Below are 23,804 nucleotides of genomic sequence, written 5' to 3' on the forward strand. Positions count from 1 at the left end.
TCTCCGGAGGAGATGAGGTCAGTGACAGCCCTGGAGACAGTGATATGATGTTTGGTGGTGCAGTCATGGTCCAGGGGAAGGTAGGAACAAGTGTCTCAGAGTAAGCACTCAGCCTTTGCAAGGTCGAGGTCGATACACCAGACGACGAGTTTAATTACGACGTCAGGGTTAGACCTGAGAGAATGGAGTGCAGCAAGTTCAGAGGGATACAGGTTAGAGTGAGCGAGTGGAGCAGAGAAATTAAGACGTCACCGTTGACAGTTCTCAATGAAAAGGTCAAGATGGGTTAAGAGGCCAGATGGAGGGGTCCAGGTGCAGGGAGAATACTGGAAGCAGGTAAAAGGGTCCGCAGATCAGGGAGCGGACTCTTGGCCAAGGAAGCGAGCCCAGAGCTGAAGGCGATGGAAGAAGAGCTCAACGTCATGCTGAGTGCATAATTCATTGAGGTGGGTGTGTGAGGGGATAAAGCTGAGTCCTTCGTTAAATACAGATCTTTCAGTCTCACAGGGAAGTTCAAGGTCAGAGGATATTGTGAATACATGGCAAGGGGTGAGATTAGGAGGAGGGATGGGGTCAGAGGGAAATGAAGGGAAGAAAGATGTGGAGGAGCACTGGTATCCATCAGTTGCTGGAGCTTGCGTTCCTGTACACCTAAAAGGGAGATAATTTTTTTTCTGTTAAAGCGCCGGCTAAGATGAAGGATGAAAGTGCTGAGCAGGACAGCTTTTCGGGAGGGTGAGTCAGTGCTGCTTGAGTGTGTACATGTTGTGTGGATGTCAGGATGCGGTGAGAACAGCAGTCGAAGCAAGATTCTACGTCTCTGAGATACATCTAAGAAGAAAGAGAGCTGTTCATGCATGCCAGCCATCCTGCCCGATTGGGACTGATACTTGCTACTTGTCACGGTCGTAGCTGTATAACTAGTGTGTTATATTCCCTTTCTAATCAACGCGCCCACTATTTTGGTTTCAATCAATTCTGATTGGTTTCGGTCCAAGGTCAGATCATCAGAAGTAAACACCGAGCCTGGCATGAAACAGGTATTGCCTGGCTGGGTCAGTATCTCGGCAAGGAGGAAACCAGTGCTTCCAATAGCTCCCAAGTTCGACTTCTCCAAGGAGGATTCAAGGCACCTCGAAATTGCATACTTCTTCGGGGAGCCAGTAATGCAGGAACCGCTGTGACTCAAGGACTGCACGTCTACACCCCAAAAGGCACCAAGTTATCTCTGTCTTGCACACTGTGCTTTGCTCCCGATCAACATAACTCCCTACGTCCAGAAGCTAGGAACAAGACCTGGGCTACTAATTAACAGAAAGGCAGCAAAAAACTTCTTGTGGAACAAATGTTTGCAAGTGTTAACTGCAGTAATATGGGGGGGTGGGGGGAAAGGGGCTGCCATATAGCAGGTTAGACAGAGCAATAATCTTCCCCAACATGGTTCTTCCATTCCACAAATGATGATTACTGGAAAGGATGTAGGCAGACAGGCACATTCAAGATCCACCCATTTGGGGAGCAATTTGTGGCAGCACAAAGATCATGACCACTGGTGTCCTCTTGGTGCCCCATTCTCCTCAGGAGGAAGTAGCCACTCTCCCATCCCCTTCAGGGGGTTGCCCACTTCCCCATTAACTCAACTGAAAATCTACGTCAAGAACAAGAGAGCCCCCCACCCCCACAACCACCGACCCAATGTACCAACCTCGATCATGCAGTGCCAGAAGAACCTTTTCGTACAAACAAGCCCTGTAGAGGTCTCCGGGGATGGGTTTACCAGCCCAGCAGTCCAGTTCAAGTTTCTCTGGGTCTGGAGCATGGGGATCAGGCTCGGCCAGGATATACCGATAACCATCCTTGTTGAACGGATGTTCCAGGGGATAGCCATGTGGGGGCAGGCGCTGAGCAGCAAACAGTGGGTCACTGAGGGAAATACAACACAAGGCTTTAAGTTTGCATAAAACCACCTCATTTCCTCTCTAGATCTTTCTCACCCATCAAAAACTCACTGGCCAAAATGCAGGCGCTACCATCAGATGGTGAAACCGAGTTGATGCCATCTGATACTTCCCACCTAATATCTTGGGAAGCGCAATCAGATTTACAACGGAACGTAGGCCACTCACAAACAAATGCTACTGTGGTGCAAATTTTCATCTGTTCCAACATCAGGATTAGTCATTCGAAGGTCTTCGCAACTGTTATGTTGTTGCTCTCCATGGCATCTTTCATGCCAGCAGCTAACTCCACACCCAACAGAGCTCATTTCTGCACTTCATTTGTTAAGAAACTGACATGCTAACAGTGTCCCTCGACTTCATGTGATCCACTCTAGTCCCAGCCGAACACCAGACTGCCCTCTCCAATGGCTGAGTGTAGACACTTGAGCGCCACTGTGGCTTAGCCTGGCATTGTAGTGCTTGAAGCAAAACTATTCTATTCATTCCATAAGTCACTCACGACAAAACGAAGGGTACAGACCTTGCTCTAAAGTGTTAGTGACCCAATAGCTCCCCAAACAGCAAAGATCGGAAACGTGCCACGTGGTGGGACCAACACTCTATCCACCTGCAACCAAGTCTCAGGGCAGGCCTGCATTTATTTGGCACCTTTCAAGACCTCAGAATCCCCCAAAGCACTTAACAGCCACTGAAGAACTTGTTTCCAAATTAGTCACTGTTCTAATATCGGAAAGCTGGACAATGGGGTCATTTGAGTTCAAATGCTGGGAAACATTCATTCCAAAGCCCCAAAGTTTATTATCCCCAACCTCTGTCAGGGAGAAATAAGAACCATGAGTGTTTTTCTGTGCTGGTTCCATTTCAGAAGTTACACCCCACTGTCCAGTCCAACGCTGAACCAAGCCTGCCACAGGGGAACTGCAGAAAATATGCTGACAACCTAATCCATGACCAAGTACACTCTGATTTCAGTGCTAAAACACTCTGCTCCCCCACCACCTCCAACAGCCATCTGGGCCTGGACCAATTCCCCCACCATTCCCAAAGACCCTCACCTCCGGGTCCTCTTCGCAGTACCTCCTGAAGTGCCATCCTGTTTACGCTTAGCTCCTCTTCCTTTCCCGCTCCCTCCGACAGTGCCACCTTGAAAAGAAAACTGAAGATTGTGATCTAGGACTAAACTGTCTGCTCCCAACATCCAGAGCTGAAGAACTGTTCAGGAAAGGGCACAGGATGCAACAGCTTGGTAGTCATTGGGAACAGAGCAGCCTGTAAGCTTTAGTCTACTTGACATGCCCAGGACAGGTGAATAAGGACTGGGGACATGACAAAAAAAAGAAGGAATCATCATTGACAACACCAATTTCAGCACAGCAGCACGAGGTTACTCACTTGGCTTTCCTTCAAGGGTGCTACTGCCAGAATCTCACAGAGAACAAGTCAATAAAATTAGATTTTTGCTGAAAGAGTGTTTAATTTGTGTCAAGGTAAAACCACAGGCAAAATTAAGTATTTTCTGTCTGACCATGGATGTCCAACAGGAAACTCGCTTCAAGCAGTTACCAAGCTGCATGTACGATGGGAATCAATGTGCAGTGTTTAGACAGAATCAATGGATTAATCATGTCTGCTGTTAGCTCTGCTCCCTTGCACCATTGAGCTTAATTATACCAAACTAGGTCTCTTCCCACTCAACAAGCACTCTCACTGTTAATCAACCTTTCTGCTCCCTGTTGCACTGTACCTATAAACCTCCATTATTACTCTTCATTTAACTTATCATTGCAGGAGCTGCATTTTAACATGCAAGTTGAATGGTGCATTTCATAAACCAAATCATGGCAGGTTACAAGGAAACACTGAAAGCCTCGTTAGTCGATGAAAGCTTTCTCAGCTAAAATGCAGAGAAACGTTCAGACAGTTGGAGGGTTCAGATCAAAGGCTGGAGGTCTGCTCCACTGTTGACCATTCAACACGTCTACCATTTACGCTTCAGAATTACACCAACAGAAAGACCCCTGACATTATAAACACGACTCAGCAAGTCAAATTCCTCCATGATGCATTGACACGTCCACCAACACGTTTCAAATAAACAGGTGACTATCTGTGCTCGGACAAGGGAGAGGAGCACTTCAGACCAAATCACTGGTCCCTTAACATTAAAAAGATGTAATTTCACAGTCTGATGCTTCACTGCATAAGCAGGTAACCCCGAGAGTGCAGTCAATCCAATAGTTGCTCTGTGGTGGCATATGCATTGGCTTCTCTTCGTGAACCCACTTGCTATCAGTACTTGAACTACCCAAAATATTTTCTTCTGACCTCCCAGCCCAGTTTAATAACTAACAGCTGACTCTGCAGCTGAAATGTCACAAGACCACTGAGCTTTTGCTCCAACCCATATACCTGGTACCTCTCAGAACTGTTGAGACCAGAGAAAGACACATGCAAGGGGAGCTGTGGCTTTCATGCAGAGTGTTTTTAAAATTCATTTTCAGACGCTGCCCAAATGTTTAGTTCATAGTCGATGTGCAAGTCAAGTCAGATTTCCAAATGCCTGTCACAGTAATTTAATGCTTGGGCATTGGCAGCCAGTTGAAGTGGTTGCCTCTTCTTTAAGTCACTCCCAAATTAATCAAGTATCTGCAGTGGAGACAAGGAGCAGCTTTAATATTCCATTGGCATCTGTGGTAAATTCTGGCAGTAACTGTTTTGCAAAGCAATAAGAATGCAAGTCGGGGTGTAATTGCTTTGGAAGAAATTTTTAAAACTACAGGATTTGAGAAGCACGGAAATTCTTGAAAAGCCAGTAGGAATTCTGCTTTGCTACTACTTGCAGGTGTAATTGTCTTTGCAGCTTTTCTCAAGGGGATGCACAAACGCGCAGAAGGTTGCACAGAAACAGAAACTTCAAAGGTTTGGAACATGAACACAGGACACCCACTGCACAGTTGAGGTTCTACCAGTCTTCAATCACTCAGTTCTCGCACTCAAAAGCCATCATCTGCAATCTATCACTTCGTACATACTGACACCGATTCAAACATGTACAGCTGCAATGGTAACTTTCCTCTCCCCATGTTCTATTTTCACAGCTCTATTTGGCTCCCCTTCCACAATAGGTTCGTGCCACCTACAAATTTATAATGCTCGACAAATATCTCATCCCTCACGTTGTTCAATGACGACTTGCAGCTTAGCAATGTGCATATCTCCTATATGGAGATAAACTCCTGGATTACTCTGTTCGAAGAAGTGTCTCTGAAGTATGGGGCAGAACCAGTGCAGTACTGTAATAACCGTTCAATTTATCTTGTATCTTTAACAGAGAGAAATATTGTTGGGAGCTTCATGAGACACGCATTCAATTTTTAAAAAATGGACAATGAGCCAAAGAAGAATATATTGTATGGGATGACCGTAAGTTCAGTCGGACAGTTGGGTTTTCTGGATGGTCTTAAAAGGAGGAGAGGGAGATGGAGAAGTGGAATTCAGAGAAGAAATTCCAGAGGTTTGGGGTCCAGATGCCTGAAGGCACAGACTCCAATGGTAGGGTGAAGTGGGAGGAATGCACAAGATGCCAGAGTTAAAAGAGTTCAGGGGAAGGGATTCTAGTTCAGGAGAAGGTTTGCAACTTTAAACTTTGTGTCGAGAGAACTAGAAGCGAATGAAAGCTAGCAAAAACAGGGGTGCTGGGTGAATGGTACTTGCTAAGAAATAGGATAGTGGCAGCAAGGTTTTGGATGATCTGAAGCTTCGACAGAGTGGAGGACAGCCAGAAAGCTATTTCAGTAACAGAGTCTCGAAATGACAAATGCATGGATGAGTGTTTCAGCAGCAAATGAGCTCAAGTCGGGACAGAGGCAGGCAACATGACAGAGGGAGAAGCAGAGTCTTTTTAACAGATATGGGGGCAGGGCTGAATTGGTTGCCAGTCTCTTTCAGCTTGAGACAATTGCTGGGCAAGAGGATACTATCAAGTACATGGGTACGGAGTTTGCAGTGGTGCCAAAGACATTGGCTTTTGCTTTGCCCAATGTTTAACTGTTCTACCAAGTCTCGATGTTAGACAAGCAGTTGGATAATACAAGGACTGGGGAAGGAGAGGGGCAAGGAGAATATTTGAAGCTGTGAAAATCAGCTTACAGGTGGACGTTGACCTCATGTCTGAAGAAAATACTGTCAAGGGGGCAGGATGTAGATTCAGAAGAAAAGGAGGCTAAGAATAGATCTCTGCAGTTCTCTTGAGGCGACGGTGCAGAGAGACAAACCATTGCTGCAGATGCACCAGATAGGCTAGAGTGGAACCAAGTGAGGGCAGTGCTACTAAACTGGACAACTGAGCAGTGGTGTTGGAGAAGAACAGTGTACATTAACTGTTTTAATGGTTGAGAAGCTCAAGGAGACCATTTCATTTGTGACTGAGGTCGGGGTATTTTCAGTGCTGTGGCAGAACTGGCAACCCAATTGGAGAGATTGAAACATGAAGTTGCAGGATAGATGGGCGCTGATTTGGTAGGTGACTTTGAAGAGAAAAAGGGTAGTTGGATATGGCGTGATCGTTTAAGAACAGATGGGGAGAGGAAACTTTGTTGATGGTGGGGTCGTCCCTGAAGAGAATGAACAATTTCTAAGATCAGGTAACATGGGGCCCAGGAAAGGAAACTGAGTAGTTTGCAGTTCAGTGGAACGGAGGTTAACATAACAGGACATGGGTTTCTACTGGCACAATAAGCTTGCAAGGAGCATGAGGATAGAAGAGAAGCTAGAGATAGACATGGCTTCAGGGATAGGGAGGCTTGACGTGTCAGGATAGCAATGGGGGAAAACATTCAGGCAAGCGGGTAAACAATATTCAAAACCTTCAGTATAAGTTGTCGACATGCTCCTCACACTTGCAGGTGATGGGTTTAAGGAGGCAGTTGGCAGTAAAGATAAGAAGCCAGGGCCAATGGGATGATCCTCAAGTAGTGGGTTCATGAGGTTTAGCAAGATATGGTGATCGATGGCTAAAGCGATGCACACCAAATCTGCAACATGGGCATCAAAGGGGAAGGGAGAATGTAGAGCAGAGTGATGGCTGCAGAAGTATCATGGTGAATGGTGGGCCAAAGGGTAGCCAGTTGGGAGCTTGAAAATACATTTTAAGAAACAAAAAATTGGGAGGGGGAGGGGGCAGGATTTCTGGCCTCTGCCTTGCTGTTCGAAGTGACTTGGGAGCAAAGTTTCTTTTTGAGACAGAGGCAGAAGGAAGTGGGGTTGGAGAGGGGTTCAGAATGCAGTTGGTGAGTGAAAGTAAGCAGTGGCCTTGGGCATGTGACGAAGGTGAAGGGTGTGGCTGTAAATATGGATAGGGGAGTGAAAATGGAGAGTGAGGGTTAGGGAGGACAGGAAAGCAGTACATCTCCGTGTGGGGTCGGGGCCAGTACAAGTATATAACCCACTTTCAAGTAGTACACAGTTAATCAAGCTAAAACTCCCAAGAGAAAATATAAACCAAGACAGAGAAAAATCAACAATTGTTCTTCACTCCAATTTCCTCCTCGCTACTTAGGTTTTGGAATTCCTACCGCCAGTATGAAGCAAATGCACTGGAAATAAAGGGTCCAATGATGGGTCACTGACCTGAAACATTAACTCTGCTTTCTCTCTCCACAGATGCTGCCAGACCTGCTGAGTATTTCCAGCATTTCTTGTTTTTATTACATTGGAAATAGATAATGCTTCAAGAGTAACTTGAAAAAAAGGCTGAAAATATTCAGATCCGTCTTCACAAGACCACGTTGGGGAGATTCTAGTCTGTGAGGTCAAATCCTTCAAGGTAGGCATTTTTCCCAAGTGCTGGCTATCCAGGACAGATATGTACATGCAACAGCTATGCATAAACACTGTGTAACCAGAGTTCGAATCGACTGTTAGCTGAATTGAATTAAGTAATTTTATTTGCACTAAATTAATCGAGCTTGATTAATTTAGGCATCAGTAATGTACTGATTTTAAAAAAAAAACAAACTAACATGTTTAGGTGTTCTGTTACATTGGAAACACATTTCCAATCCAGCCTCTGCACTACCTGCAAACCCTTCGGCTAATATCAGAACTAGTATCCATGAATCACACGTAAATTATACCCTTCATTTGATAAATACAGAAATGCACTCAAAGAGACAGGGCGAGATCATAACTTCATACCAAATGTTACATCAACTGTCACATGGATTTAACTACGTCACCCTTATCAAGCACAGTTTTACAAATGTCAACGTAGAAGACAGACTGCAGAACAAATATTTCAAACAGAAACGTTGACAAGAGGAATCTACCATGAACATACACTGTACTAAATACCCTGTGCAGCAACAACGTGTAGCAAGTCAATCGATGCACAATACTGTACCTACAGTGTCTGCATATGGGAAGATCAGTGCTGAAAAGACTGAAGGAGGGTGCTTTCAATCAGGACGGGTCGAAGAGTTTTTGCTCAACTTTTGAGTTAAATCTGAGACACGTGGTGGATCGAAATCAAGCCTAATGTCGCGAGGATTTGATGCAGGGCTGATACCAACTACATGACTGTACAAGCCCCAGTGGACGATCTCCTCCTGTCAGTCTGACCGCCCAAATCTCCAAGAGCTAAAGATGGTGGTCGAATCATTTTCGATTTGGAAGTTGTTTAGGACACTCAGCTATAAACTTCATCTCATCAGTTGCAACTCTTAACTTCAATTTTGTCCAACAGTGTCTGCAGAACAGGATACTGTCCCCCTTCCAATCTCGGTTACATTTGCAAGTGGAGATGACAAGGCTGTCACCTACACCACATTGCTGAAGCCATCTCCTCCGCAACCCCCCCATCCCCCCCTCCGTCATCCACAGCCACCCCCACCTCTCCCCAGGCAGTTAGAGCGGAAATTGTTAACTCACCTTGCGCGGGGTCACGGGCCCGGCCCCCAGTCCCGTCACTGCATGCTGCACCATTGGGCCGCCCTGCAAACACAAATTGTGAAGCCACTATTCTCACCTGAGAGCCTGTAGTGTTCAGTTCGCAGCACCCAGCCAGTGCCCAAAATACCCTGGGACTTGCTGGCTTCACACGGGAGTGCTTCTATTACAGAGACAACAACCTTTCAATACAGACTCTGTGTGAGTAAATAGCAGGAGCTCCACTGAGGAATCACAGTATGGGTAGGTGCCTTCACACCAACACTTTGTGTCTGCTCTACTCACATCACCAACTCGTGCCAGGCGATAAGCCCGAAAGACAGTGGCTGCCCTCCAGTCCCAACCCAAGAAACCGGGCCTGACTTGAAAGTCTATATGACCAATATCAGCAGCTCTTGGACCACAGCGGGCATCGCTCTTAGTCAATATTTCCACTTTGCTGCTGGGATCAGAAACAAAGACCCTCTTGCAACACGCTAGAGCAGATAATTCAGCAGAACCTGGGGGATGGAAAATCACAATCCCACACCAGATTGCCCACTAACCCACCAAATGGACAGGTAGGAGAAAGAAGCAAGAATCACTGGGGGAAGGGATAAAGTAAAGACTGCCATCCAGAAAGGAAGTGGAATGCACTCAATAGAGGGAGGAAGGATGTTGCACGGAGAAGTGGACAGTTTGAAACTTTAAACATGGCACCAGAGCCTGAATTGGGGGTCGGGTTCGTGTTAACTCAGCTGGGCTATGCTCTACATTGCAGCTGGACGGTGGTCAAAATCATAGCCAAACCAACCTTCCCTCCCTATCACAACCACTGGGTGTAACTTAGATTTTTAATGCACTCGTGTATACAGCTTTCATAATGCTCACAACCTGAAGCTCAACACAGCAAATTTAAGATCATCTCCATCACCACCACCAACCACTCAAAATTGCAGTTTAACTGGATCATCTGATCTGAACTGTTCAATGCTCAAAATGTATAAGAGGAACATGAACAGGAACTTCACGCCCATTTAAACTTTTTGCCGATAAATTGCTGCCCTAATTCCAAACTAAAATGAAAACAGAAGATGGCTTGCTTCATGCCAGCATGTGCAAGCATTTCAATCTTAGTTTGTGTCTTGTGATTCTAGTTAGGCTGAATGTAAATAGTATTCTTCCTCCCCTGCACAAATGCTGTGTTTTTCCCAGTTCAGATCAGAGGAAATAGCAAAATTCTTTTCGAAAAGGCACTGCACATTGCTAGAAGAAGCAGCGTTTTAAGCCAGGTACAAAATACTTAAGTTTCAGAACTTGGTATGACACAAACTTTCACCTCCAAATGAAGGTCCACCTGGAAGAGAGGTCAAAGCATGCATTTGTATAGTCCAAGAACAACACAAGCAACAACTATGCACTCTGATGCATAGCTCTTATTGATCTAGTTTCATGAAGATCACTTAACACATTCAAGTTACACATGCATGTTGCTACTCCACCAGTGGACAGCACTGCCCCGTGTCCCCCCCCCCCCCCTCAACTTTCCACCGCTCGCAAGCATACTGGTAGACCCAGGCACCTAGCACCCCCTTCCCTCTGCATCTTCACAAATTATAGGGTGGGGAAAGTAACTGCAGCTGGTAAAGCCGACCTCGAGCGAGGCATGCAGACAGGCACCTCAGATGCCCAAAGCCTTGCAGTTGGCCCAAAGTACTACTTGGCTCTTGGGAGAGTTCGCTGGGGGAGTGACCTTTCATCACTTGACCACTCCATCCATGGGCAAGGCTGGTTGTACAGCAAAATTTTTGGGACAATATTTACAAAGACATTTCCATTTAAGGAATGTCCAGTTAAATAGACAAAGAGCTAAGTTTTCTCAAGGACATATGACGAACCATTCTAGACTTGAGTCTCAGCAGAAAATACTTGAAATGCCCAACACCACACAGAAAGTGTATTTTTGGAAGCATGCCTGTCCAACTTTGATCGGAACTCTTGAGAACAACAGATGACTTTAGACTTATGGTTCCCAAAGCTCCCCAACAGTGGGAGCTTTCCTCACCTCATGCTGAGTCTGTTGTAGACTAATTGCAATGATCAACAACTCCATTGACATTGCATCGTGAATACAAGAATGATAGAAGAACTCGAAGACCTTGGCCTTTTTTACATTTAACAAAGTTCCCAACTCGCTACATTTTATTTTGAAAACAATAACCAGGAAATAATCTACACTTGCATGAGGAATGGGGCAAAGTTGGACTATGGGGTGGTTTCATGCCTCAGATTTCCATGTAATGGATCTGAACTGGAAGGTAGGGAACTTGGGCGATTGCATGTTATATCGTGGGAATGCATGGCAAGGTGATGGACTGGATGGAATGCTACATCCATTTGGAGCAGACGACTGATGAACAAGGAAATCTTTTCTTAAAAAAACAAAATGCTTGAAAACCAACTGATGGTATGGTGAATCAATCAGCAGGGATCTTGACTGAGCGTACACTGGTTAGCTTCTGTAACTCGCCACACAGAGATACTGCTTCAACCTATGCTCATTCCTCAGGATGCTTCCAGATCCCTGGCATTCTACATCCCACGAGGACTGAATGGAACCGGGAGTTCCACCTTCAACATCGGGACTGACCACTGTGTGCTAACAATCTCCGAACACCTGATCCATTTGAGGACATCTTTGTAAAAACACAGCAACTCATGAAGACATTAAGTACACTGACTACACATTACCAATGCCTATTTAAATTTTATATTTTTTAACCAACTTTTGCTCGTTTGTCCCCTGCTCATTAGTTGTAAAGGCTCTTTCCTCGTATGGGGCGAACACTTGCAGACAGTTAGGGAGTCTTTGACAACACCCAGGACAGCAAATCACACTAACACATAGGGTCTAGATAACAGGTGGCTTCTGTAAATACATGAAAAAAATATCTTTTTTCAAATTGCTTTCTCTATAACTGAGCATAAAGACGATTAGTGCCAGTTACACAAAAGTGCAAACAAATCACCCTCCCATGGGTTTTACACATTCCTCTATCTGATTGGCTATATTTGGTTTACAACCATGTTTTTTAAAAAAAGGTCACACGTACTAAGTGACAGTTGGTTGAAGATTTGTCGCAGTGTAACAAACTGACGGACAAATCTAATTAAACACAACAAAGCCAGAAGATGCATTCATGCCAATGATGGACTAGAAACTCAAATCGAGACCAGCTCTGTACTGAAGTCATCAACATACCATTGAGGTTGCCTCCCGGGGTCAAGGAGCCACCTTGTTTCTGTGTGTCATACGCTGGGCCAATGTTCGAAAGATCCTGCAAGAGAGAGAGTTCCAAGCAGCAAGCCAGTTTCAGTAGAGCAGTGCACATCACTTCAACAGCTAAAGCATCCAACTGTGCTGGCATAGGCATGATGGACTTTATGGTCTCCTGCTGAACTCTAAGACTCTATACAACCGTACTCAGCAGACTGCAAGGCTCAATTTTAAACTGTTTAAAGCACATGGTAAATTTCACTTGGCATAGTTTTAATCCTGCATTGGAAGAATGCTGATGGGACAACAAACCCCTTTTATTAATGTATTTATGTACCAAAGGACAAAACAAATGTTTAACCAAAATTTTATCAAGAGCCTTTAACTTCGAAAAAATTTTGGTCCATAAGGCAGGTTTTAAGGAGCATCTTAAAAGAGGCGGAAAGATTTAGGAAAGGAATTCCAAGCTTAGGGCTGAGATGGCTGAAGTCACAGCCGCCAATGGTGGGACGAAGGGTAGTGGGGGGGATGCAGAGTTTTCAGAGTGTTTTAGGGCTGGAGGAGGTTGCACATTAAGTGAAGAGCGAGGCACTGGAGGGATCTGAACACAAGGATGAGAATTTTAAAATTGAGGGGCAGGTCAGCAAACCTCGGGGTGATGGGCGAGCAGGACTTGGTATGAGTTAGGATATGGACGGCAGAGTTTTGGATGACGTTAATTTTATTGAGGGTAGAAGACAGGAGGAGAGCCTTGGAATGGTCAAAGAAGAGGGAGTCAAGCACAAATGAGGGTTTCAGTAGCAGGTAAGCTGAGACGGGGTGGAGTAAGGCAATATTACAGAGGTGGGAAGAGGCGGTCTTTGATGGGGTCGGAAGCTAATTTCCTGGCGAAATCAGATGCACAGGTTGCAAAATGGTCCGGATCAGCCGGAGACAGTGACTGGGATGGGCGGAGGTGTGGAATCGGTTAGTGGAGAGTGAAGGGTATTCCTAACAGGGAACGAAGACACAAACAATGCTCTGTAACACAACTGCTCACAAAGAAATCATTACTATTACATTGCTCCTTTTATTCCCCAGGCCTCACCCCCCCACCATTAATCTTTACATCTAATACTTGAATGCATAGTGCTTTTTGTCAGAGGAAAGAAGCAACTTAATTATTATAATTTTTAAAGCAACTTCCTTAAGCAGTGCCACTATAGTTCAAGCATTTATCACCTGCACTTCAGAAAATTTCTGACTGCAATAGTTTGAAAAACTATGGGGCAACTAAAGCATACTCCAAGCATATACCAACATGCAAGATACTTATCTATCCATCAACTTAAAAACAAACCCACCAAGCATTCGCACCTGTTGAAGACAAAACATGAAAAAGACATGTCCGAGACTTTGAATCTTACGACAGTCTGTCTAGCTTTTCTCATTAAAAAAAGTCTGTTGATGTTTTAAGCAAATATTTCATGTTGAGGATTATCCTCACAAACTTGCTGCCCAGTATTTAAGTTTAATACCTGTCAACTCCTGCCAGCTATGGCGCCCAGCACTGATTGTGTTATGAAACACAGAGGTGCTTAACAATAGGAGCAGAAGTCGCCCATGCGGCCCCTTGAGGCTGCTCCACCATTTAGATCATGGCTGCAGTTCCATTTAAACTCCATTTTCCCACCCTATCCCTCGGTCCACGTGGTACTCAAAAATCTATTGATCTCAGTCTTGAATATACTCAACAACTGAACATCCACAGCTCTCTGTGGCAGAGAATTCCAAAGATTCACAACTCTGAGTGAAGAAAATTAATTCTTTCAGTCTGAAATGGCCGACCCCTTATCCTGTGACTATTAACACCTAGCTCTAAACTTCTTTCGAGATTGGGTAAACAGCTCTCAGCATTCACCCCATCAAGCCCACTAAGAATTTGATTAGTTTCAAGGAGAAAACCTCTCATTCTTTCAAACTCCAGAGAATATAAACAAATTCCAATCAATCTCTCTTCGGATAAACTTCTCATTCCAGAAACCAAACTAGCAATTCTCGTTACCTGCCACAGTGCTGGATGCCATCAGACATCCATCAGTAATCTCTCGAGTACTAGAAACAATTGTGTATTGCCCCCAAGATAAAAGTTTAAAGCCACTCCAACAAAGAGTAGCTGGGCTCAGCAGTGCAATATCTTAGTTGAGCTCATGTTTGGTGGCCAGTGCACAAACTCTGCTCTGATAACTGGCACTGCTTTGCTGGTGTCTTCACTCTGTCAGCGTGCAATTGCATCTCTTAGCTCCTTGCAGGCAGTAGGATTCTTACCTGGTCCAGCAGTCCAAACTTGGGGTACTCTTCCTGTGGGTCTTTGCTGCCAGGATCTGGGTTCTCCTTCACCAAAAACACATCCCGTTCTTTGGTCTGAAATTTCAGAGACATCCAAAATTGGTCACAGGCTCCACAAGTTAGCCCAAACACAACAACTGAATAATTAAAACAAAAGCTTTTGCACCTCGTCATGACAGCTGCCTTCAAACATACCAACGGTTGCTTGTTCTGCTACTGACAGACTCTGGTTATTCAGTGTGGCTCCTCTCCCCAGATGCTCAGAACCCATGTGGTGAGTCTTTGAAGGTTGTGCCAATCACCACAAAGGGGATTTTAGCACATTGTTAGCACATTGCGAGCAAGGAATTTGCCATGATACGCACTTAGTGCATCCTACACTCCACTATTTGCAGCTGGACCTTCAACCATCTGGATTTTCCGCCCCCACCATCCCCAAACTTGTCCTCCTCTAACACGCTCCTTAAAATTTACTCTGACCAAGTTTTTAGTCACCCCTCCTAACCTCTCTTACTTTGCTTTGGTGTCATCTTTTAGCCTGACTATGCTTCTGTAAAGCACCCTGCAATGTTTTACGGCATTAAAAGTCAAAGATAAATTCAAGCTGTGTATGCACAGGGCAGCAATTCAGTACTAACAGTGTCCATCTCTGCGTACATACAGACAAACATAGTGATGGTTAGCACAATACCAAGAACACTTCTGCCATTGAATTTGCCAGGATAAAAAGGATCTCAAGAGCTCCAGCAAAGACATTACACACCAGGATAACTGACCCATCCACTCATGGCTGAAAACGAGACTCAGCAATGACTTCAGCTGGAGTCTTACAGTTAGGGGATCCAAATAGGATTTCATGCTGTCGGGGAGTAAACGCATACTCCCTCCTTGGACCGGCAATGCTGTACAACGTTTGAGAACTGAAATGTAGCCAGCGCTCAGAAAACGTGGGCAAAAAACGAGCAAGTGCTGAATGAAGAATAGAAATGGTCAGTTCAGCAGGCTTTTCCAAACCAGCGACAGCACACGCCCAAAAGGCTGTGGGGTAAATTTTCAGTTTGATTACCATGACAGAGTGTGCATCACCTGCCCACCAACTGTAGATCCTCCCCATTTCTATTTCACTGAACTCAACGGGGGAGGGGTCAACAGTGTGCAAAGTTACTGTCCAGATGGTGAGGGTGAAAATCACCACTTGTTTGGACACGTGACAAAAAAAGTAACTATTCATTTTAGAAGTCAGCACAGTCTCACTCCATACTTTTGCTACACCTGTTCTTTTATTTATTTTTTATTTTTAGAGATACAGCACTGAAACAGGCCCATCGGCCCACCGAGTGTGTGCCGACCATCAACCATCCATTTATACCAATCCTACATGAATTTCATATTCCCTACCACATCCCCTCCATTCTCCGACCTGCACTAGGGGCAATTTACAATGGCCAATTTACCTATCAACCTGCAAGTCTTCGGCTGTGGGAGGAAACCGGAGCACCCGGCGGAAACCCACGCAGACACAGGGAGGACTTGCAAACTCCGCACAGGCAGTACCCAGAATTGAACCCGGGTCGCTGGAGCTGTGAGGCTGCGGTGCTAACCACTGCGCTATTGTTCCTCAACAATCAATTCAAATCTTAATTTTGAGCTGCAGGGCAGTTAAGTACAACATTTTTTCTCTCTCTCTAGTTTCTGCTCCATCAGTCTCCGAGGGCTATTCGTGGATAACTAGATTCACATCCAGGAACTCCAAGAGGCTTTCCTCTTTGCGTCAGACAGCACACTGCATTGCTGGGATGGGGCAAACAGGGTGGACAGTATGCAAAGGCACACTATTGTACAGCCCAAAGCTCTGGCTTCACTTAAATTGAGTCCATTCCTCGAGCGTATGAAAAGAAATGCATTTCTAAAGCACATTTTACAAGCACACGTCCCAAAGTGATTGACAGCCAATGAAACACTCACGTAATCACTGTTGTAATGTAGGACAGGCAGCAGCCAATTTGCACACAGCAAGCTCCCACGAACAGCAATGTGATAACAACAGGATCATCTGATTTAATGGTGTTAGTTAACAGATAAATATGAACCAGGACAACAGGGACATCTCCCCCATACTTGAAAATCAAGAGGGCAGACGGGGCCTCGGTTTAATACTTCTTCAGAAAGACGCTACCTCCTGTCAGTGCAGCACTCCCTCAGTATGGCACTCGAGCGGAATGCTTTGACAGCCTGTTTTCTGGGACATAATATCATTTCAGCAAAGTGCCCTCTCGGCAGTGCTGAGCTCAGAAGGACAAAGCTATGCTGCTGGGCAGCGTCATGACTCAAATGGAAATAACACGAGAAATTCCGAAGATTCAACACAACTGAGATCGCAGTGGCAACAGACTATGGTTCTCAGGTCAGAAATATGTCTTAACTTTTATTTGCAGCACAGATCAACTGCCCGACAGAAGTAACTTGCAGGAAAAACGGACAGTTTTTCAGTGGAGTGTCACTGTTGCTGTAGTTATAAAAAAAAATAAACTACAGCGGAAATTTTAATCCCATTCCATGGGAGACTCACCATCGTCTTCACAATATTGTTTGGCCAAGTGATTTTGCTCGGTCGTTGTCGAGTAGTCAAACATTCCCAGTATTTGTCAATGAAAGGTATAATATCCTGAAAAGTAATCACAAGGAGAGATGCAAGATCACAGGCTCAAAATGAATCACATACCACTCATCCTACACCATGCAAGAAAGCAAAATGAAAAACATGAAACATTCCATTTCAAAATCCATGCAGATCTGAGGATTTATAGTTTTACTGGCACACAACTCACTTCCCTGCCCGAGTCAGATACTGTGTCCCACATGATCTGGAAGGCAACCTGCCTGTGCAAGTTGATCAGGCCCCATGTGGGCCAAAGGTGCAGTGAGTTAACATGTCACAATGGCAGGCCAGGAAGAGAGCATGCAAGGAGCAGGTCCTGCCCCTTCCTCCCCCTCTGCCACCCCATCAGCCTCTTAAATGAAAGGGGACCATTTTCAATTCGTAGTGGTCATTTTTAGACAATGCGACAGAATGTACTCTGGGTGGGGGACTTCAATCACCAAGAGTGGCTCGGTAGCACCACTCCCGACCGAGCTGGCAGAGTCCCAAATGACATAGCTGCTGGACTGGGTCTGCGGTAGGTGGTGAGGGAACCAACAAGGGGGAAAAATATACTTGACCTCGTCCCCACCAATCTGCCTGCCGCAGATGCATCGGTCCATGACAGTATTGGTAGGAGTGACCACCACACAGTCCTTGTGGAGACAAAGTCCTGCCTTCACACTGAGGATACCGTCCATCATGTTGTGTGGCACTACCAGCGTGCCAAATGGGATAGATTTCAAACAGATCTAGCAACTCAAAACTGGGCATCCATGAGGCACTGTGGGCCATCAGCAGCAGAATTGTACTCAACCACAATCTGTAACCTCATGGCCCGGCACATCCCCCACTCTACCATTACCATCAAGCTGGGGGACCAACACTGGTTCAAAAAAAGACTGCAGGAAGGCATTCCAGGAACAGCACCCAAAATGAGGTGTCAACCTGGTGAAGCTACAACACAGGACAACTTGCATGCTGAACAGGAAAAGCAGTGTGCAACAGGCAAGGCGAAGTGATCCCACAACCAATGGACCAGTTCTAAGCTCTGCAGTCTTGCACATCCAGTGGTGAATGGTGGAGGCTCCACAAATATCCCCATCCTCAGCAAAGGGGGAGTCCAGCACATCAGTACAAAAGACAAGGCTGAAACATTTTAATCCATCTTCAGCCAGAAGTGCCGAGTGGATGATCCATCTCAGCCTCCTCCTGATATCCCCAGGATCAGAGATGCCAGTCTTCAGCCAATTCAATTCGTGCCACATGACATACAGAAACGGCTGAAGGCATTGGATACTGCAAAGGCGATGGGCCCTGACAACATTCCGGCAATAGTAGTGAAGACCTGTGCTCCAGAACTTGCTGTGCCTCTAGCCAAGCTGTTCCAGTACAGCTACAACACTGGCATCTACCTAGCAACGTGAAAAAAGCAGGACAAGTCCAACTTGGCCAATTACAGCCCTATCCGTCTACTCCCGATCACCAGCGTAGTGATGAAGGGAGTCGTCAACAGTGCTATAAAGCAGCACTTTCCCACGAACAGCCTGCTCACCAATGCTCAGTTTGGGTTCCACCAGGGCAACTCTGATCCTGACCTCATTACCGCCTTGGTCCAAACATGGACAAAAGAGCTGAACTCAAGGGGTGAGATGAAAGTGACTGCCCTTGACGTCAAGCCAGCATTTGACCAAGTGTGGCATCAAGGAGCCCTAGCAAAACTGGAGTCAATGGGAATCAGGGGGAAAACTCTCTGTTGGTTGGACTTTCACCTATCACAAAAGAAGACAGTTGTGGTCTTTGGAGGTCAATTATCTCAGTGCCGGGACATCACTGCAGGAGTTCCTCAGGGTTGTGTCCTGGGCCCAAGCATCTACAGCTGCTTCATCAATGACCATCCTTCAATCATAAGGTCAGAAGTTGGGATGTTCGCGGATGAAAGCACAATGTTCAGCACCATTTATGACTCTTCAGATACTGAAGCAGTCCGTGTAGAAATGCAGCAAGACCTGGAGAATATCCAGGCTTGGGCTGATAAGTGGCAAGTAACATTCGTGCCACACAAGTGCCAGGCAATGACCATCTCCAACAAGAGAGAATCTAATCTCCCCTTAACGTTCAATGGCATTATGATTGCTGAATCCCCAACTATCAACATTCTGGGGGTCACCTTTGACCAGAAACTGCACTGGATCAGCCACATAAACGCTGTGTCGACAAGAACAGGTCAGAGACTGGGAATTCTGCGGTGAGTAACTCACCTCCTGACTCCCCAAAGTCTGTCCACCATCTACAAGGCACAAGTCAGGAGTGTGATGGAACACTCTCCACTTGCCTGGATGGGTGCAGCTCCAACACTCAAGAAGCTCGACACCATCCAGGACAAAGCAGCCCGCTTGATTGGCACCCCGTCCACAAACATTCACTCCTTCCACCACCGACACACAGTGGCAGCAGTGTGTACCATCTACAAGATGCACTGCAGCAACGCACCAAGGCTCCTTAGACAGCACCTTCCAAACCCGCGACCTCTACCAACTAGAAGGACAAGGGCAGCAAATGCATGGGAACACCACCACCTGCAAGTTCCCCTCCAAGTCACACATCATCCTGACTTGGAAATATATCGCCGTTCCTTCACTGTAACTGGGTCAAAATCCTGGAACTCCCTTCCTAACAGCACTGTGGGTGTACCTACCCCACACGGACTGCAGCGGTTCAGGAAGGCAGCTCACCACCACCTTCTCAAGGGCAATTAGGGATGGGTAATAAATGTTGGCACAGCCAGCGATCCCCATATCCCCTGAACTAATAAAAAAAGTATCTTCTGTGCCTCAAAAGTTTCATCAGCTTTTAAATTATCAGATACCTGTAATGCTCGACAATACTTCTCTTGCTAGTCCACATTCAGGTCAACACCCCAAATGCTTCGAGATGCAGCCAGAAACACCCAGTCCTCCCATCTCCATGGACAGAGGATTGAAATTAAACCAGCAATCATTTGTAAGGAGGCAGCAAACAGATAACATTGCAACACAATGACTTCATTTCAAAAGCGTCACTCCTTGTCCAACTCCGTGATTTAGATTCTGGCTTTGGGGAGCGTGACCAGGTTCGTTTTGCCCATTAGTGCTGCAGGGGTAGCACACTTGGGAGAAACATGTGTAAATTCTTCCCAGCTGGGCACCTAGATTATTGGAGCATAACAACAGGAGAAGGCCATTTAGCCCCTCGGAGCTGGATATTTGGGATTAACTCTGCAAGCATTGACACAAGGCTTCCACACCGTACCTTATCCTTTGAAAACATGGTTTTGGGATGCTCGTCCTGGGTCCGGGAGCGCCAGGTCAGGTTCGCAAGGCCTGTCAGGCACATTTCCTTCAAATCTGCAGGGCAGGAAAAAAAAAGGGCAATTCTAGATTTTTGATCTCTCAGGAAATCAAGGGATATGGCGAGCAGGCGGGAAAGTGGAGCTGAAGCCCAAGATCAGCCGTGGTCATATTGTATGGCACAGCCGGCTCAACCAGCCGCATGATCTCCACCTGCTCCTATTTCTTTTGTTCTTGTATAGTGCCTTTCCTGACCTTATGATGTCCCTTCACTTCAATGACGTACTTCGAAAGTGTAGCCACGGCTGTAATGCATCAAACAGCAGCCAATTTGTAGACAGCAAGCTCTCACAGACAGATAATCTGGTTCAGTGATGGTGGTTGAGGGGCAAATGGTGGCCAGGACACCACAGAAAACTCCCCTGCACTTCTTGGCAATAGTGATAAGGTATCTTGTACGCCCACAGAACCAGATAGAAGGGACCTCGGTTTAACGTCTCGTCCAAAAGACGACAATGCTGACAGTGCAGCGCACTCTCAGTACTTTCAACTCTGAAATGAGATCCTGGATGGATGAGAGCTTTACTGTGAACAGATATTCTGTGTAGCACATTCTCTGAAGTCATGCATATCCACAGGGCTTTGCTGCATTGATCATTATCCTTGGGTCGTAAAAGTGGCAAGTGAGATAGTTCATGCATTGGTTTTAATTTTCCAAAATTCCCTAAATTCGGGAATTCTGCACTGTCAGCATTGTCGTCTTTTGGACGAGACGTTAAACCGAGGTCCCTTCTATCTGGTTCGGTGGGCGTACAAGATACCTTATCACTATTGCCAAGAAGTGCAGGGGAGTTTTCTGTGGTGTCCTGGCCACTATTTGCCCCTCAACCACCATCACTGAACCAGATTATCTGTCTGTGAGAGCTTGCTGTCTACAAATTGGCTGCTGTTTGATGCATTACAGCCGTGGCTACACTTTCCATTAGATTGGAAAATAGACAATCTAACTCCTTTACTCAAAAGGGAGGGAGACACAGAGCAGGAAAGTACAGGCCAGTTAGCTTAACATGTCTCTGAGGGAAAATGTAAGAAGCTATTATTGAAGATGTTATAGCAGAGCATTTAGAAAAATTCAAGGTAATCAGGCAGAGTTAACATGATTTTGTGAAAGGGAAATTATGTTTAACCATTTTATTGGAGTTCTTTGAAGTAGCAAAATGTGCTGTGTAGAAAAGGGAACTGGTAGATGTACTGTACTTAGGTTTCCAGAAGGCATTTGACAAGGTGCCACATCAAAGGTTATTGCAGAAAATAAAAGCTCATGGTGTAGGGGGTAACATATTGTCATGGATAGAAGATTGGTTAGCTAACAGGAAACAGAAAGCAGGCATAAATGTATCATTTTCTGGTTGGCCAGATGTAACGAGTGGTGTGCCACAGGGGTCTGTGCTGGGGCCTCAACTTTTTACAATTATATAAATGACTTGGATGAAGGGACCAAAGGTATGGTTGCTAAATTTGCTGATGACACAAAGATAAGTAGGAAAGTAAGTTCTGAAATGGACATAAGGAAGCTACAAAGGGATATCGATAGGTTTAGCGAGTGGGCAAAGATCTGACAAATGGAATGCAATGTGGGAAAATGTGAAATTGTCCATTTTGCCAGGAAGAATAAAAAAAGCAGCGTATTATCTAAATGGTGAGAGATTGCAGAACTAGGGGTCACTGTCGAAAAATAAGGGGGCGCCCATTTCAGACAGAGAACAGGAGAATTTTTTTCTCTCAGAGGGTTGAGTCTTTGAAACTGTCTTCCACAAAAGGTGGTGGAAGCAGAATCTTTGAATATTTTTAAGGCAGAGGTAGATAGATTCTTGATAAGCAAGGGGGGGGTCAAAGGTTATCGGGGGTAGGTGGGAAGAGTCATAGAGATACATCACTGAAACAGGCCCTTCGGCCCACCGAGTCTGTGCCGACCAACAGCCACCCATTTATACTAATCCTACATGAATCCCATATCCCCTACCACATCCCCACCATTCTCCTACCACCGACCTACACTCGGGGCAATTTACAATGGCCAATTTACCTATCAACCTCCAAGTCTTTGGCTGCGGGAGGAAACCGGAGCACCCGGTGGAAACCCACACAGTCACAGGGAGAACTTGCAAACTCCACACAGGCAGTACCCAGAAGCGAACCCGGGTCGCTGGAGCTGTGAGGCTGCGGTACTAACTGCTGCCCCAACGTGGAATGAGGTTACAAATCAGATCAGCCATGATCTTGTTGAATGTCAGAGCAGGCTTGAGGGGTCGAGTGGCCTATTCCTGCTCTGACCTCATTTGTTCCTATGTCCTGAGCAAATCCCCGACCTGAAATTTTCACCTCTCTTACTAGTCCTTTCAGAGGAATCACTGGCTGATTAATTCCTCAGTTAGTGCATTCAGCACTCCTTACCTACCAGCAAGCTCTCAGATTCAACCACTGCTGTTCCCTAATGTGTGGAGAGCTGGCACTAAGATCTGTCTCAATTATCCCCTCCAAACTCTCAAGTGGACACAGAAGAGTTTGTCGGGTTCAAAGGGTTAAATTATGAATACAGACTGTATTACTTCCAGTATAATATAGAAGAGGATCCAGTTGAGGTGTTTTCATGTGTAACTGTCCAAGAGAGCTCCAGATGTGACTCCGGGATACACGTTCATCAAATAAAATATAGAATCGCCACTAACCTTCACAATACAAAGTTATGATCTCTCATCACAACGTTTTTACTGAAGACATTCTCATCGACAATTAAATTCAGGGGGCTTTGCATGGTTAGGAATCTTACTTGCTTGTTTTCGGAGAAAGTAGGTGTTCCCGCTGTGGTGACACATGTTGCAGTGAAAAATATAGTTGGTCATAAATGGAAGGCATGAGCTGAAAACAAGAAGGCCAGCGATCAGAACTCGATACATCCCACAAATTCAACCCTACCATTTCCAAATAAACTTGCAGTCCTGACTTCAGTTCAAATGATTAAGAAGCTCTCGAGAGTGCAGAGGTTGTGTGAGTGGAGTGTTCAGCGCACATCCCACTGCAGCAACTCGGAAATTTAATAGTTAATAAAACCGGATCCACAGCAATGTGGTTGACTCTTAACTGCCCTCTGAAAGGGGCACTCAGCTAAATTCAAGAAGGTGGCTCACCACCACTTCCTCAAGGGCAATAAGGAATGGGTAATAAACGCTGGCATTACTGGTGATGGCCACATCCAGTGAACGAACAATAAAACTTGTGAGTCTACAATGCTAGCAACACCCACATCGTGCGAATGAATTGAAAAATATCGAAGCTCCAGAGATAAT

At 45.6% G+C, this 23,804-nt stretch overlaps 1 protein-coding gene across 4 annotated transcripts in view; it reads right to left on the bottom strand.

The window, feature by feature from the left end:
* Positions 1 to 23,804, bottom strand: part of ash2l (ash2 like, histone lysine methyltransferase complex subunit) — a 46,368-nt gene that overhangs the window by 18,989 nt on the left and 3,575 nt on the right. The window contains exons 4-12 of one of the 4 annotated variants that reach the window (XM_068023274.1): positions 23,288 to 23,376; positions 20,420 to 20,514; positions 17,060 to 17,155; positions 14,470 to 14,565; positions 12,148 to 12,223; positions 10,225 to 10,242; positions 8,889 to 8,951; positions 3,017 to 3,104; positions 1,706 to 1,923 (exon numbers count right to left, since the gene is read on the bottom strand). In XM_068023274.1, coding sequence (XP_067879375.1) covers positions 1,706 to 1,923; positions 3,017 to 3,104; positions 8,889 to 8,951; positions 10,225 to 10,242; positions 12,148 to 12,223; positions 14,470 to 14,565; positions 17,060 to 17,155; positions 20,420 to 20,514; positions 23,288 to 23,376 — 839 coding nt within the window. The remainder of the gene's footprint in view (positions 1 to 1,705; positions 1,924 to 3,016; positions 3,105 to 8,888; positions 8,952 to 10,224; positions 10,243 to 12,147; positions 12,224 to 14,469; positions 14,566 to 17,059; positions 17,156 to 20,419; positions 20,515 to 23,287; positions 23,377 to 23,804) is intronic. The other 3 variants (XM_068023275.1, XM_068023276.1, XM_068023278.1) reach the window with 3 other exon arrangements.

Source organism: Heterodontus francisci, chromosome 47, assembly GCF_036365525.1.
Source record: "Heterodontus francisci isolate sHetFra1 chromosome 47, sHetFra1.hap1, whole genome shotgun sequence".
NCBI classification, from domain to species: Eukaryota; Metazoa; Chordata; class Chondrichthyes; order Heterodontiformes; family Heterodontidae; genus Heterodontus; species Heterodontus francisci.